Source organism: Caloenas nicobarica, chromosome 3, assembly GCF_036013445.1.
Source record: "Caloenas nicobarica isolate bCalNic1 chromosome 3, bCalNic1.hap1, whole genome shotgun sequence".
NCBI lineage: Eukaryota > Metazoa > Chordata > Aves > Columbiformes > Columbidae > Caloenas > Caloenas nicobarica.
The window spans coordinates 120749964-120767160 of NC_088247.1; the positions used below are offsets into that span (position 1 = coordinate 120749964).

Here is a 17197-nt window from a genome sequence, read left to right on the forward strand (position 1 = left end):
GAATAGTTTGAGCTTGTGCCAGTTGCCAGTGCTGATCTTTCTGTTCTGGGGGTCAGCAGCTGGAGGTCTCGTCCGTTCTAGCATCCCTTTTTGTGTGCTCCCAGCTGTCCTTCCTCTTAGCCCACAGTGGGGTACACGAATTACTTTTACAAGTTCAGCATCCTGGGCAGCCATAAAAATGGATTTGGGGAAAAAAAAAAAAAGGGGCTAAGCTTAGGGCGGAGAGGCTGAGCCCACAGAGCTCATAACCATCACCCACTTTGCGGTAAAGCCACAATAGACGTTCTGATGAAGTATGAAGTTTAGTTAATATAAAATGCATATACATCTTGGTGTCTTACAGCCTCTATTTTCTTATATTCTTGAAGGAAAATAAAATACACTTTGCTTCAAAGAAAAAGTTCAATACAACTACTGAACATCTGTACGAACTTCAAGCTCTAAGAAGGGCTAAACCAGGCCAGATGAGCAGCAACATGATGACAGTGATGATCTGGTGAGTAGATTTGTCTGAAAGTGGGTTGAATTTGGGGATTCCTCTGAGATGAGATAGAAGGTAAGCATGGCCATCACGTAAGTGCTGAAAAGAGATGAGTGATCAGAGGTACATCTCACCGTCACATCAGTTCCATGAGCATGCCCACGTATGAAGAGACTGCTTGCATGTGGTCTGTGATCACACAGCTCTTGAGCAAAACAGAGGAGTTCCTAGGTTTACCTAATAGGAACAAGGAGGTTGTCTTCTCACCATTGAAAGAATTTATTTGAAACGGCAATCAATAGGCCTGTTGTTTTAATTTCATTCTTTTTTCCTAGGATACTTACAAAACAGTTTTACACTGAAAGGAATGCAGTGTGCTGAAGGAATAAATAAAATGGATGTGAATTCAGGAGCAGCCTGTAAGTATGCACATATTTGTGTGCCTTATTAACTTGTTGCTCCTCTAGATTGTAGTCTAGGTAAAAGAAATTACTACGAGTGTAGTGCCAAAAAGCTGCTCATCATCACTACACAGTTGAAGCACTATATGATTTTATTATTTTAGCAGCAGTCTTTTGAAAGTGATTTGCCAGGTGACATTTTGGGAAGAAAAGAAATTTTAAGGAAGTCATTATTCTCATGGAAAGTCTAAGTGAACAGGGATTAGGTAAAAATCAAAACTGCAAGCAAAGATATAAAGAGAATGAAATAAGTTTCTGAGGGCAGACACCACCTGCCATCTTAGTTCGTCTCTATTAACCATCTTAGTTCATTTGCATGAGCTTCAGGAAGGTCATTATGTGCTCCATCAGAGAGATCTGTTCAACATTACAAGGGCACAATGCCAAATTTACAAGAACTCTGGTGAAACAATTTAGTTGAATAAATCCCAAAGTGCTAGTTCTAAATTCTGTTTTTCTAAAGCTAAAAGTGGGTAAGATTTGGATGAGAAACAAATAACATCTAGCTAGCTACCTCTAAAGCCAAACTGATATTTTTCAATTTACCCTGGTATTTCTGCTGAGGATATGCTCAAGTTATAGTTATTTCCAGGCTTGTGCATTATAACTTGCGCTGTTTAGCAACCTGGTCCTAACATGGAATAAAACCAGTTAATCTGAGCTAATAGCCTGTGCTGAGCAGATGTTGCATGGTATTCAAGCAGTCAGTTTTCAATGAAATATGTTAACTTTTCAAAAGTTGCAGTGAGAAGAGTGAAAACTATATTTGCACTGAAAAAAAAAGCATTTGAAAACAGCTTTGGCCCGCCAAACACCATCCCCTAGAAAGTCTGAAGAACCTTGATTTTCTTTGGGGAACAAAGTAGCCTTGTGTAACTTCTTGTTAATGTGCTGTATTTTCAAGATCTTTTCCTTTTGTTTCTGCTCCTTTTCATAGGATATATCAGAGAGAATTCAACCTACAAGATTTATCTCCCTTTTTTTTTCCTTCCTTGCCAAAACTGTGGCTGCACCTAGATAGCCTTCAGCAGGGTTCCAAGCATGACTCACCTAAAACACATCCCTATCTGCAACAGTCAGAAACTAGTTCCAAAACCAGTAAAACTAGCAAATTCAGGTTTCCTGTAGCTTCAGGTCTGACATTGTTTGCATCTCTATCCTGGAATATCTTCAGTCATTTTCATATCTCTCTTATCCTCCTTTTTGGTTTCGCCATCTGGATAAAAGGCAGACATGCTTGGAAAAAGTACATCCTGGCTGCTGGCTCCCAAATGGAACGGGTAACATCCGCGTTCTCCCGGCTCCGCAGGAGAGCTCGTCAGCCCTCTGTAATTTAGCCAGCTGCTGATTTTTACAAAGCTATCAGGAATTTAATAGCCTTGAATCTTCTGCCACTGCTGTAGTTAACTGAAATTGTCCAAAGTGTTCAAAAGCTGGAGTGTTTTACGTGGGGGAGGGTGAGGGAGATCAAGGGCTTCAGTGTTGGACCAGCTTGATGTGATAACGAGAAAGCAGGGTAGTCGTGTTGAAAATTTTTTTAGCTGTCCTATCTTTATCTGACCCAGATAAAGGAAGAGCTCCCGAAACACTCGTAAGAAAGCAGCAGCTATCGGAGTCTTGGTGGTGTCTTTCAAAGCTGCCAAGCCGTCTGTCTTTGGAAGTCAAAAATGCACTGTGACCCCAAAGCGCCACCGTAACGCAGGTGAAGACGCCAGCTGCTGTAGTCTGACAAAAACAATTACAAGGGACAAGTTATTAAGCAGTGAGCAAAGTTCTAGAAGATGGTGGGCCGGTACCTTTTAAATGTGAGCCATTTAAAATCAGTTCTGTTGCTTCCAGTGTAAACTTTGCTCATATATTCAAGTTTTATAGTCCCAGTAGCAATGCCATCAACCTTCTCTGCAGTAATGGTGAAAATGCTGCTATCAATCTGTTTACTCCTCAGGCATATTTAGCAGCCAAGGGAATAACTCTGAATGTTGGTTACCAGGCTGTTTCTTTCCTAAGTGGGTAAATATCAATGCATAAAAAGAGCAAAAATTGATTTCTAATTTAAATTTTATCCACTTTTCCTTTAAAAATGCAAACCCATTGAAATTCCAAATGATTATGACTTTTATGAATTCCTAAGTTTAAAAAAAAAAACCAACCCCAAACTATTAAAATAATGTAGATCAAATACCATGGTTTCAGATAGTTCGTTCTTGCTGTTGGAGTTGTAAATTGTAGTCACTGAGCCAGCAGCATCGCTGGCTCGACATCTGGAATCGGAATGGTGGAGCTGCCAGAGCAGCTCTCGCCACCGGTGTCTTCCCCCGAAGGTGCAGGGAACACATTTCCCTCAACTGCTTTGTTCGGCTGATTCAGCTCCATCACTTGTACGCTACAAGTTAAGAAATCTGAGGTTGAGCGCCCCTGATTTAGAGAGAGGTTAGCTACTCTGAGCCTGGAACATGCCATCCAAATTCTCTTTCTGCTCCGAAACTCCACTTGTAAAATGGTTCTGTCCGTGCTCTACTTTGCGGTGTAATGAGCACAACCTGCTTTCTTCACTCCTTGGGAACTGAACCTCGCAAATATGTCAGTACTGGGCATCAATGGATTTTCTTCCCTCCATTGAACCCCCAGACACACAGGGAACAAACGTTGCTGGTTCATTAATTAGTGTGTGGGATGTTCACATAAAACAAAGCAGAACTACAATAAAATCCTTAAAAAAAAAAAAAAAAGCTAAGTATTAAGGCTGAAAAGTTTGAATTTAGACATGTGCATGGGTATAGATTTAGGGATGCTGAGATCTAAATTTGGTACTGATTTTAAGCATTCATATTTAAATGAAAAGTAGGAGGGGATAACATGAATTAGAAAAAATAATTATGATATTACCTTGATCCGTTTGCAAGAGGTATTAATAGAGAATGGATTTTTTCTGTCCAGGTCCAGTGAAGCTGGTGGTCCTTATGTTCTTCAAGAATGTAAAGTCTTATGGCCAAACTGGTAAGTGAACAATTTCATTGTATTTCTTAAAAGTGTGAGGGGCTGAAGAGTAGCAATATTAAACCTAAAGTGGGGAATTTCCTTCATTCTGGGTAATTTGAAAAAAAATTCACCATTCATTCTGATTCCTTAGGAGATTGTAGGAATGCTCACAGAAGACTTTTCATTCATGTATGTTTAGATTTTCTACAGTGACCTGATTAATTTAGGAAGTGGTATTAAAAATCATTTACTGTACATCATTCTGCCACATTCCCATGGCTTTGTTTGCTTAACACGCTATTATTAACGTGCGAATGGACATATTTGATTCAATTTTGTTATTAATATATTGAATCATTGTAATAACAAAATGTCTTTAGTCTTTGGTTTCACTTAAGGACTTTACTGATTGACATTTGCTGCGGAAATGGACTGGTTTGACTTATCAAGATGATGTTAGGGGGATTAAAAAAAAAAGTCTAAAAAGCACAAAGAGATGGGAATCCCTCTGTACTATTGCTTTAGCACTTTTTTCCTCCATACGCTGCATTTGTATTAATAAACTAAGCAGTGATTTTCTCACAATATCCCACTACTGATCTTGAAAAGAAGCACAGCAGGTGTTCAAACTAAGAGAAACCTGCTAGGGAAATATACGTGGTGCCCAAGGCATTGCAGCACAGGCATAATCTGAAAACAAAAGAATCGCAGAGTTTTGTCCTTCCAGAGACAGAGACATGATGCCTGAAACCTGGAGGATTGTACTTAAAAGGAGGGGCAGAAATCCAACCATCCCTCTAATTTTAACTCCATCATTATAAATTGCTATTGAGACTAAATGTTTTTTTCTTGTGTTTGATCCCTCTGTGAAGTGATAATACTGCATTGTCCCATCACAATTATTCTCCTAGTCTACGGTATGTTGTCATATCATATTACTTCTGTGTAAGATCAAGCAGAAGGTCACAGTGGACAAAAAAAAAAAAAAATCCACCCAGTACGTAACCATTGTCAGCGCTGCTGTGGAAATTCAGAACCATGCCACGTGGTGTGGTGCTTTTTCACATGCTGAGTGCTTTCCTTCCCAAGTCTGCTTATGAAAACACCTCAGGAAAACCAGCTTTGTAAATGAACTTGCTGAATATCTGCAAAGTACTCTGACTTGTTGACAGTCTTCATATAGGAATTGTAAAACATTTTTCTAAAGAGCTAAAAAGGGTGTTTTGCAGTATAGTTTCAGTACTGGAGAGCTGGATTTTCCTCTCGCTTGTTACTGGGACTTGCTCAGGCAATCTGGAACTCCCTTCCTGTTTCCCTCCAGGACCTTTCTTTAGTCATTTCCTTTCTCTAAAAAACCCCCTTTCATTTCTCTTTAACTGAAGGTGGATTCTCTTTCAAGCATTCTGATAAAAACAGCTGAATTCTATATAGTTTTTTCCTACTTGTAGATGACCAAAAATCACTGCAGTTAGATATGTCAAAATTAGTTTCAGCACTGTGTCTGTGCTCAGAATTTTACACATTTTTAACAGTACCTTGTTGCCTTAGGGTATATTTTAATGGAATGTTAAAATTCCACTTTCTTGTTTAACCAAGAGATGTGAAAATAGATTGGCTGGCAAAATTATAAAGACTTTATTCAATCAAAATATTTTTATTTGCTATACAAAAAGTACAGATTTACAATACAAAAATATGTCTATTTACTTTCCTGGTATGTAATAAAAGAGTACACAAAGAACCTGAATTTTCCTTTTAGTAACATATTTCAGGCCCAGTTACCTCTTGTGAATGGGGTAAAATGCCACTGAAGATTACACCCTCCCATCCGTTCTCCAAACAGGCTATAGCTGGTAGGGAAAGAGAGGAAATATTGGTAACATTTACTTTTCGTGCACTTACACTGTGGCAGCTGCTGTAAGACACGGGGTAGACAGAGCAATAGGTGAGTAAAAAAAGACTGAAAGTATCAGTTTCTGTCTTAAATCATGAACCAAATGAATAACTGGCTCAGTTTTGATGGGAGCCATAGAGCCTGTCCTGTCTTTACTTCTGCACACGTTTTCCGCTGGCTATAGCAGAGATGGAACAATAAAACTAAGAATTGAATTCAGCCAGAACTTCATGGGTTATGTTTAACAATACATGGATTTAATCCATCCATCCTGCTGCCACTGTAACATCCCTTATATCACTGTAAAAAGAGCTGACTCGAAATATACACGGATAATTTGTCAATAGAAGATACAAAATCTGAGGGGAAAAGAACGAAATCTAAAGAGCTCACAGGTTGTTAAGTGCTTATTCACCCGCTGGGAAACTTTTATCTCCATTGAGATAACAGCGTTGCCATCTCTGTATTTTTTAGAAATGCTTTTCACATTCTTTCCAGTCATTTCTGGCAGAGATAGAGAATATTGATGGTTTTCTACATCTGTGAAAAGAAACTCATCTGGAACTTCCTGTGCACGGCCTGGGGCTGGATGGGCTGCAGGGTGACAGCCGAGCAAGGGAAAGGGGGACAGCGCAGCTTAAGCAAGCAAGGGCTGCACAAAGTGTACTCTTTTAAGCAGGTTAGAAAACAAAATTCAGAGAAAAGAAGAATTCAAAGGCAAAAGTGCAAAATAGCAGCAACAACCCACCCCATGCTCAAATATTTGGGTTCAAGCAGATCGTGCAATGAATATGACATGGGTTTTTGAGACGAGAGGACTCAGTGCTGGGAGCCCTCAGAGTCTCTCCATCTGTGGGTTCCATCCTGCTTTCCAGAAAGTGACTGAATACTGGAGATTTAACCCCATTTTCATGCTAGGGACTCTTCCCTCTGCAGAATGAAATAGATACAGTGATGGACCACACTTGGGCACTTCTGCCCGGGCGTCATTCATCCCGCTCAGCGGCACCGCTCCCCTCCACGTGCATCTTTGGTCGATCCCATCCGACACGGCAGGGCAGAGGAACAGGAGAGCTGTGGTTCCTCTTCCTTCGGTTCTTGTGTCTCACCCAACCTGCACTTCGCGTGCTCTGAACCTTTCCATGAACTAATCTCTTTATACAGGCACATATGGGAGAATAAATCATCTGTAGGTTAAAAATCCATAATAATGTTGGGATAGTATAAAATATAGGATTTTAAGGTCTTTTGGTCTTATCGTGGTAGCTGTGTGGGTGGAAATGGCATCCAAATACTCGCCATTTAAGTTAAATTGTTACCCTAAGGGCTCTGGCCAATGATCCATCTCTGAGCAGAAAGCGAGACCACACCAGGGCCTAACGCAGACAGACGCCAAGTTCTGTGTTGCGCACAAGCTGCCATTTCTTCCTGCACAAGTTGCATAATTCACATGCAGATTTTACAGAGACGGCTGGATCTGTTCATTCAGATGGCCGGCTTAACCCACCACGAGTGCTTAAACAAGTTTGTCTCTTCTGAAAAATGTCTGCGCTCTGGTTTTTTTTTTCCAGTTTTTGGATCATGATTTGGTCATGACTTCCATCCCTGGGGAGGACTGTGCTGCCTGGCCCCAGGACATGGAGCAGGATCGGGAAGGAGCCTCAGCCCCCTGGGGACCCCTCGGTTGCATCATGGTGAGCAAAACCGCGGGGCGGTTGATGGGTGCCGGGCAGCACGGCTCCCCGGGGAGCCCCGCCACACCCCGCCCTTTTTAAACATCTTCGGGGGGCTGACCGCTCTTTAAAAAAAAAAAAAAAAAGAAAGTGATCCAAGCGCTGGCAGAGGAAAGTGATGAATCACGACACGCACTCACAAGATGTCTGTCTCGGTGCTGCCCGCGCAGGGATGGCGGGACCCCCGCCCGGCCCAGCCCCATTCCGCAGGAGGCGCCGCAGCCCCCGAGCCGCCGGTGGAGCCGCCGGTGGAGCCGCCTGGGCCACCCCCGCCCCACCCGCGTCCTCTGCGCTGAACTTTACCCGACTCTCCGGCCCCGCTTCCCACCCTGCGCGCCCCGCCCCGCGGTGCATTGTAATGAGGCGGCCGCACCCAGCGCCGCGTCTCATTGGCGGCGCCGCGCCGCTTCCCGCTCCTATTGGCTGTCGCCGCCGTCGCTCAGCGCCGCGGCGGGTGGGGTCCCGGTGCGGGCGGCCGCGCCCTCCGCCTCCCCCAGCGGTGACTCAACAGGGCGTGGAGTCCGGGTCCCGCAGCGGCGGCGCAGCGCTCGCCCAGCCCCCGCAGCCGGCACAGGCACAGCCCCAGCGCCGCGCACTCATTGTTCCGCCCGCTCCAGGCACCATGGACGAGCTAGACCAGTCGCCTCTGGTCTCCTCCTCCACCTCCGGGCCAGCGCGTCCGCAGCAGCCCCAGTTCAACTACCAGTTCGTGCTCGACGACGAGAAGGAGGAGGAGGAAGAGGAGGAGGAAGAGGAGGACGAAGACTTCGACGAGCAGCTGGAGGTGATGGAGAGGAAGCCCGCCGCGGCTCCCGCCGCAGCCCCGCAGGAGCGGCCGCCGCAGCTGCTGGACCTCGGCGGCCCCGCCGAGCCGCCCCGCCCCGCCGCTCCGGAGCCACCGCAGCCCGACTGGAGCCCCCCGGGAGCCGTCTCGTCCTCCTCCTCGTCCGCCACCACGCCGTCCCCCGCGCAGGAGCAGCCCTTGGCCCCCGCCCGGCCCGCGCAGCCCCAGCCGCCCAAGCCCGAGCCCCCCGTCGTCGCCGGCCCCCGGAAAAGAGGGTCCTCCTCCGGCTCGGCTGGTGAGTGCCTCCGCCCCGGCGCCGGGGAGGGCGGCGGCCGGGCGCCTTCGCCCGAATCGCTCCGGTTCTCGCTACCCCGTCGGGAGGGTCCCTTTGTCTGCCGGCCCTCGGCCGCCTCCTGCGGCATCGCTCCCTCCCCTCCGCCGCGCCGGGCGCGGCCCCGCTCCCCGTGGCCCCGCCGCAGCTCATGCGCTAAAAAGGGCTCCCCCTCCCCCTTTTGTATTTTGCCTTAATTTCTTCTCTTTTTGCCTCCTCCTCCCCTCTGTGTTATGCTAATGGCGGGAGGGGGGAAGCGCCGCCCCGGCTGCCGCCTCGCACATGGGCCGCCCGGGGGCGAGGCCGCCGCCGCCGCCTGGCAACGGCCGCGTCGCGGCGGGGGGGACGCGGGGCGCAGAGCCGGTGCTAAGGGCTGCGCGGGTCCGGCCGGTTCTTCCCTCGGGGCAAAATGTGCTCGAGGCGTAGCTGCCGCCGCCCCGTCCCCTCGCCGCGTTGTCCCGGGCTCGGTTCACCCGCAGGGCGGCCCGGCACAGCGGCCTCGGGGCTGGGCGTCGGGGGAATGGAAATACAGGTGCTCTTAATTTTACTCATTTTAAACAAATCACCTCGCTGGGAGGGGCGAGGGAGAGGAACTAGGAAGCAGCGCTGCCTCCTTTCCTAAACCTGCCACCCGGAGGGGATGGGCGTCTCTGCGGGCCTGGCAAAGAGTGCGGCCCTTGGTGGGAAACGCCGCTCTCTGGCTTCAGACAACGAATCTTAAACCCCAAGAGGGAATGTGGACTAGTGAAGTATGTATGGAAGCACAAAAGGCGTACAGGCTTGCCCGGTGCTGTAGGTGTGGCAATACTGGGAAAAATGTCAAGCTGACGGCCTGCGTGTGCCTGCCGGACGGCCGCAGCTAGCCATAGGTGTCATCTGGGCTTGTCTAAGGGGGTCACCCCTCCACGTTGGGGTACCCCCCGTTCAGAACGGGGGCGCTGCAGGGTGTGCCGCCCCCTGACCAGCTGCCAGCACTGCCCGAGTGCCAAAACCCGGATTGCCAGGTCTAATCCAGGAGCTGACCCAGCATGACTAATGTGTTGCGTGCGGATTGCTTGTGTGCCTTGGCCCTGCTTTTGCTTAGTTCAAAATGCAAAAGCTGACTTGAGGCCATTAAAACAGTGAAAACGAACAGATCAAAGTGCCTCGTTGTCATGATGGTGCATTCTTCATTGGTACACTATATACGTTTCAAAGACGCAGGATTTCAAGAATAACTTGATGTCATGGTGTGAGTGAACATGATACTTTTAATTTAAAAAAAGGCATCTGGAATAATGACAAAAAACCCCTTGTTGTTAAACCTGAATTTAATTTTATCTGGAGGGGTTTCACAATGCTTTTTATTTGCACATGTGACAGGACTTTATGGTTAGTTGTGCTGTTGTCTTTCATCAAGCCTGCTTTTTTGTTCTTCTGGTAACTCTGTGCATAGTGATATGCTAAGGATATTTTTTTTTTTTTTATATTTCCACCATTTGGAGGACAGGTGATGAAAAAGCTTGCAACAGACTTAAGGGATGTTATTTGATAAGTGAACAGAAATTTTTCTAGGCAAGTTGTTTGAGTGTAGCGGTGGAAGGTTTGAGCAGAACAGAATGGAAGGAATAGAATCAACCCAATCCTGCTGTTGCTTGGAAAAGTAGGGATAAAAGTGCGATTTCCAGAGCTGATTTGTTTTTCTCCTCCCTGCTTCCTGAAGGATAAGGTAAGGAACACAGTAATCCCTGAAATCTCTCATCTTTATTAGAGTGGAGGAGACCTGCCTGTGTGAAAATTAGGTAGTGGAGCTGAAAAGTGGTGTCAAAGAGTTATAAAACCTAAGTGGAGGGACAGTATTTATCAGTGATGATGAATTTAGGGCTCTGAAGTGAGGACCGGCATCTTTAGGAGACCTGGTTTCCAAAGACAAGGTGCGTAACACATAATGCTCGTCTAATGATGGGTTGGGATATTACAGGTTATATTTTAAGAACTTGAAACTGCTAGATGAGGACACATGGTGTTGATAAAAGCATTGTCTAGTTATGTCATGAGTACTTTGGTCCTCTTAGATGCAGGAGTACTTAGTTTCAAGCACGTTAAGTATCCATTTAAACTTTTTTTTTTTAGTTTTGCATCTGGCAGTTCATGCTAAAACTATCTGTCAAAATACTTCACTTGGGTTCAAATGAGTTCCCTTACTTTGAAATTCTATTTCCAAGTGAAGGAGAAAGCAACCTTACCTGTAGCAAGGATTTTAACAATAGTAGGGATTCTTTTACCTGCAACAATAGGCCATGGTGCTGCTTTTTGTCAGTATAACAATAGAAAAAATGCATGGACTGCTTCATGGCCCATTGAAATGTATTATTTATGTATCTGGAGGTGTTCTAAAATGTAAATCTTTGTAATTGCTATTAGTTACATACTTAGGAGTATTCAGTTTCATTGTTATAAGAGACTGCGACATAATTCCATGTAGTGCAAGTCTCTGTGTATCAGCAGCCTACCCTCTTAAGAGCTAATATAAATATTTGGAGGAGAAGAAAACAAGCCAGAGGACTGCAGTGAAACTTACATGCTCCTGGACACTTTTTTTTGCTACTCACTGTTATGTAGGTAGCAAAAATGACAAATGATTTGAAGTTAAGCCATTCACTTACAAGAAACCCACACACCAAACCCTCCAGACTGGCCGCAGACCAGCACCCACGCTGCATAAAAACGTCTCCGTGTGTCAGTTCCCTGCACCTCGGCCACGGTTCAGTACGTATGCAAATGTTCTGAAGCGCCAGTTTGTTAATTAGTCTTGGTTTTCCATGTAGTGTTATAGGGCTGGGTTTTAGCTGGTCAGTGTGGAGGTTTCACAGGCGGTGGGGGGCTGGCCCAGGAGCTCAGACCCTTCTGCCTCAGTTTCCCCTCACCAAGCTGCACCGCGCTGCAGGAGATGGCGAGTAAACGGAGTGATCTGCACCGGCTTCTGCGCACTCTGGAGGGTGAACCTTTTATCCTGTGCTGGGAATGTGCCGGTCTTGTGATTTGCATTTTGTACAAATTCTAAAGCAACATGTACACTCCTCAGTTTTTTTTTTCTGTGTTGCTGAGTTTCCTAGTGTGCTGCTATGTGTGCATAGCCTCGTTCAGAGGAGTTGTGTGGATTTTAAGGATAGTGAGCAGCACAACGTGGAAAAAATATAGCTGTCCTTTAATGTTTCCACTGATGACTTATACTTGCACCCTCAGTTTACTAAAGTATGTTCTGATTGATCTTCAGTGTTTCTTTGAGGTGCAAGGCCCTTTTTCCTCCCAAATGCAGTCAGTAAAGCTGTAAGAGAGGTGGCCATAACCTACATATATCAAAGGTAGAATGTGATTTTTTCCATTACATGGCTTCCATTATAGTGACATATGAGGAGGAGAGTAACCAGCAATTTGACTGGTATAGTAAAGCTACTATCTTCATGTTCATATTTTGTGTTCCCATCTAGGTGAGTTCAACAAGGGATTGTTTTATTTATTGCCATGTGCATGTGAGATGTCTAGCAGAGTGGGGCTTGCTCCTGTAATTCAGCTGGTGAAAGAACTTCTAAAGCTTTTTCTTCTGTTAACCAGAAGTATGTGCAAGGATAGTCCTGCCAAGTTTGAGAGTATATTTGCTTCGTGTATGTATCTTTTGACTTGCTTTCCAGGAGAAAAACCACACAGCTTCCACCTACCCTATAATGATGTAGCCCTCAGGGAGGTTTTGAATTGCATTGGGAGTTTTCCCCTTGGAGTTGAAATCCTGCAAACCACAAGTTAGGAGACAGTGAGGAACTGCTGGTGGTTTTCCCTTCCTCCCTGTCTGTAATTAAGGAAGTTTGCAGCATGTCTATGAAGTGACAACCATCTTGTCCACCCTGTTGCATCACCACCGGTGAGCACTGAATCTCTTTCTTATCTCATAGATAACCACTGACAACACTCCTGTAAGTCAAGGACAATATTTAAGCCTCCCAGTCAGTGGTTTTGTCCTGCCGACTGGTACAAATTTGCAAGGAAAGTGCCAAGTCCTTTTGTAACAGCTGATCTATAGACAGGTTGGAAATGAGTGGTTGGAGTATAAAACTTGAGGTCAAGAGACTCAAACTTTGGAGCTTATGAGGACAGAAGTAAGCTGTGGTCATTGAAAAGACAATCTTAAAGTAGATCTGTGATTGGAAAAATACGCCTTCTGAGCGGCCTGCAGATGTATCTTGTGTTATTTCAGTATTTTGTGATGCATTTTTCTAGTATAACTTTGTGATTGGTGTATTGCGAGGGTGGTGTTTTCACTTTCCTCTTCTTCCAGTGCCCAGGGTGGGGAGGACGAGGATTTTGGAGACTCCTTGGTCTGTGAGCCTGGCTGCTTAGCACGGGGCATGTAGACATCATTCTAAGCCCGGAGCCCAGTTTCCCCCTGCTGTTAGCGTTCTGTGGGAGTTTTGCTGCCAACCACGCGGTTTGGAGGGAGGTTGGTGGCTTTGTCTGCCTGTTCCTGTCCGTTTTCCACACCCCACTGCTCGGTGGCTGCCACCAGCCCAGCCTGGCTTTGTGTGCTGGGGGCTGGTAGAAGAACAAAAGGCAGTTCACCTACAACTTGAGGCATGTCTTGGTGTGCTTCAGTCGTTTCTTTGTTTTCCGTTAATATTTTGAATGAAACAAGCCTTCTTTTGAGCTGACGTGTTACTATAGTAACTATGAAACTCGGATGCAAAAATCAGCAATGCATAGTTCGATCTGAAAATGTCCTTTGGGTTCTAGATATTTTATAGGCAAGGAAATGGTTCTTGGTCTTTCTCTGGCTAGAAAATGTAAAGCAATGTGTATCTTACAGATAAATGATCCTGAGATATTCAGAAACGCTTGATCGTTCCACAATTTCCCTCCTACTTCACGCATAAGCTGCATTAGAAATGAAAGAAAAAAAGCTGTTACTACCAAGTAAAAAATAGTGAACAGTGAGACCTATTCTAAGCAGAACAGTCGAGTATGTTTTCATATGTTTTTATTTCTTGTTTTATGATCTAAAATAGAAATTACTACCGTTATGCTTTGAAAACGCTGCATAATTTCTACTTCCAGAGACTGTTTTTAGGGCAGCACAGAACAGAGACCTCTGCGCTAGAGCTGTATGACATCTGTTCGGTGGGTAGCTTTTTTTAGTTAGTATTTCCATCAAGGAGAACTATTACAATAGCAATAAAATAATGGGCTTATTAATATTCACAAAGTCTGCGGAAAATCAAATTATCTCAGTGCAATGTTTTTATCTTTCAAGTGGAAATAATCAATCTGCTGCTAGCTGTAGCTGTCAAAATAGGAAGATTTTAAGTTAGAGATGTTTTTAAATTGCTGCTCTTCCCCATTGTTTTTAATGGGTTTGTCTCCATTTATTGCTTTCTGATGTATGAGGAAAGAATAGTTTTAATTTTTTTTTTTCATTTTTTTCCCCTCCCCTCGTGTAGAAGTGTTAGAAATGCCAGTTTGCTCCTCACTGGTTTTGCTGGGGGGCGTGCTTTGTGTCCCAGGAATGTACTGGGAACTTGCAGCTTTTTAATGGACGGGCAATCATGTCATCAACTTCATCGCCTAGGAAGAGTATCTTAGTTAAGTTGTCTTTAAATAAGACACAAGACCGAGATAAATATGAATGTTTCTGTTGCCAGTTAAAAATGTTCTCAGTCTACTAGATGCTGTTGGTCCAGTGTCGGAACCCTACTGTCTATCCAGTTGTTACTGCTTTGTGACAGTTTTTCGTTACCTCTACTATTCCCTTTTTTCTGACAAGCTCAAATTCCTTCGTGCCTGCCCATCAGTGTCCCTTGTGTGTGCTGAGGAGAGGATTGCCAAGGGAAACAGATGAAGGAGCATGTGCGGGGCCTCCCAAAGCAGGTTGGAGCTGCAGAGCTGAAAGGGACAAGCAGGATCTGGAGGAAGCAGAAAAATGTCTGTGGTAGGCGTGGAAGAAAGATCGCTTTTCCTGGCCTTCAGATACTCGTGCCTTCAGCTTGAGAAAAGCTGGTCAAGGGGCAAAGGGATGGATTTCCAGTTTGAAACCCAGGTTTTCTTTAAAAGATCACGTTGTTAGATAAAATCAGTTTTCCTTTGTGTGCGAATTGTGTCTAGGTGACCAAAAACCGAAGTGGATAGTTAAACTGGTATTGACCAAAATCTGTTGCAACCCAGGAAGCGCAATGCTGCTCGGTGTCTGATCCTCTGTGTCGGTGGGGAGGGCGGCAGGACAGCGTGTCATCCTCACACTGCTGTATTCATGACATTAAACATATTCTTATACAAATGCTAATGGCTGTAACGAATCCTCTAATGACTGTCCATATTCTTTTGAGATGAAGGTATCTTATGCATCAATTTGTTTTTATTTTACAGATTATAAGCTCTTATGTCAGAGGCTTGTCACGCAAGGTAATGTGCTGGGAATAGATGCTAAATCAGTGGCATCTCCATTCTTTAATTTAGCTAATAAATACGTTCTTTTGCAATGATAAAGTTGCTAATCTAAATACTGTTTAATTCATTTAATTGTGGGGAAAGCAGGGAAAAATTCCATCTGCACAAATCGGTGAAAGGGAATCTTATGATGGGTATAATCTCCAAAATTAAATTGAATAATGTCTGCATAATCATAGGATTTGCATGGCTCTTTAGACCTCCTGCCTTTGAGTAAGTTCTGGCGTAATTATGATATTTTTCTGCTTTGAGGCACTGCCAGAACCTGAATTTCTGTTCGTTACTTCAACATATGGTTAAGGAGCCTGGGTCTTATGCAAGAGTTATTTAGGTTTAGAGGAATTACATGGTATTTTTTTGGTTACAAATATTGCCAAAGACTGCATACTTCTCTTTAGAGCCATGTGTAGCTGGACACGTTTGCAATTGGTTAGATTTTCTTTCTACTTCTTTCTTTTTAATCACATATATTAAAATAATTTAAATGAGTGACTATAAACACTGGATCTGTGAATGTTCATATCTGAGATTGTTCTAAATTTGTTCTAAATTCATTCTAAACTTTGCTATTAAATATGTTTGTGATTTAGATATTAAATGTAGTTGGGATTGTGCAGTGGGAATTTCAAGCCATCAGAGGGGGGCTGTGAACAGTTAATGATTGTGGCCACCTGATGTTAGTGGGGGGGGGGGTGGTCGCCCCCAGCTGATGTTGTGGGGGGGGGTGGTCGCCCCCAGCTGATGTTAGTGGGGGGGGGGGTGGTCGCCCCCAGCTGCTGCTGCCCCTCAGCAGCCTGAGTGCGATGAGCTCAGTGGCCACACATGGGGAGCAGGCACAGTTCATCCACGCGCTGCTTCTGCAGTGTTCCTTGTCTGTCCATGCGCTCAGTTTGCGCTCAGAAGCCAGGCGGTTTATCTTGGCTCTTCAGAGGATTTAACTTTCCTATGGGGAGCCACTGTGGACTGCTGCTCTCTGATAGGTATGTGTGTCCGTTTTCTAAGAATTTCTTCTTCTCTTGGTATGAGAACAAAGAAAAGTTTCTTTGGGGCTGATCTATGTGACTTTGTGTATTTACTTTTAATAACAAAATTTGCCAGATAAACTTCTTTCCCTGCTCTGAGGAGATAACAGTGATACTCATATGAATGGAGGGACTTTCAATAGGAAGTGGCATTATAGAGCCATCCTCTGAAATACTGCTTAGATCCTGCCCATGGTGTTATTGATCCAGATGGCTGGCTGCAAGAGTGAGGTGAGCCGGGCAGTTGTGTCTGAAGTATTTAATGGCCTTTTAAAACCACCGTTGTAGTGGGTGCTTACTTTGGCAATCTGGGAATTGTAGTGGGTTAATTCCGGCTCGATCTTCCTTGTCCACGTGTTGCTGCGTTGGTTGGCAGTTGGGTGTTGCAGGGCAGTGGTGCTGTCTCTCTAGCTTTTCACTTTTTGGCTGATGAAAAGAAGATGACATGGTGTATACCTTACCACAGGGGCTGCATTGCTCAGCAACTCACCTCAACTCTTAATTTTTCCAAAAGAGGAAAAGTTGCTGCAAGTTGGACCGTGTAGATACAATACTGAAAAAAAACTTGCTTAAATCAGTTTGGTGTTTGATTTCTGCTCAGACAATAAGAAAATGCTTCTTGCTGGAGACTTGCTTTTCCATGAACAGAATATTCAAAGCGGGAAGCATTGTTTAAAATGCTTGGTTTGGACTTGTTTTCTTTATCTAATTCAAATAACGTGAACTGGAAAGTCTCCTGTGCAGTATAGTGCAACTGGTTCTGCAGGTGATGCCTGGTACCGCTTTGGGGTACTTTGCATGCAGACCTGAGATGTCCTACAGCTACCCTTGTTAGTAACCCACACTCTTGGGTCGTTAACACTTTTGGGTTATTAACACTCTTTTGAGATCCTAGCTTTGATACCCTCAACATGTTAAAAATGGAGCTCCTGTTTTCACTTCAGGAATCTCCATCTTCTGTAGCAACTTGTGTTCGTTCCTCAAAGATTTCCGAGTAGTTTACAGGCAGCGTTTCCTAATGGGAAATTTCTCTTTATAAAC

General features: G+C 44.7%; 1 protein-coding gene across 3 annotated transcripts in view; it reads left to right on the plus strand.

Moving 5' to 3' along the window:
* RTN4 (reticulon 4) overlaps nucleotides 1-17197 on the plus strand; it is a 63588-nt gene that overhangs the window by 12093 nt on the left and 34298 nt on the right. The window contains exons 5-9 of one of the 3 annotated variants that reach the window (XM_065632573.1): nucleotides 369-496; nucleotides 817-900; nucleotides 3880-3939; nucleotides 7387-7509; nucleotides 8166-8627. In XM_065632573.1, the coding sequence (XP_065488645.1) occupies nucleotides 8171-8627 (457 nt within the window). In that variant the 5' untranslated portion in view covers nucleotides 369-496; nucleotides 817-900; nucleotides 3880-3939; nucleotides 7387-7509; nucleotides 8166-8170. Of the gene's footprint in view, nucleotides 1-368; nucleotides 497-816; nucleotides 901-3879; nucleotides 3940-7386; nucleotides 7510-7872; nucleotides 8628-17197 lie in introns of those variants that run through there. The other 2 variants (XM_065632574.1, XM_065632572.1) reach the window with 2 other exon arrangements.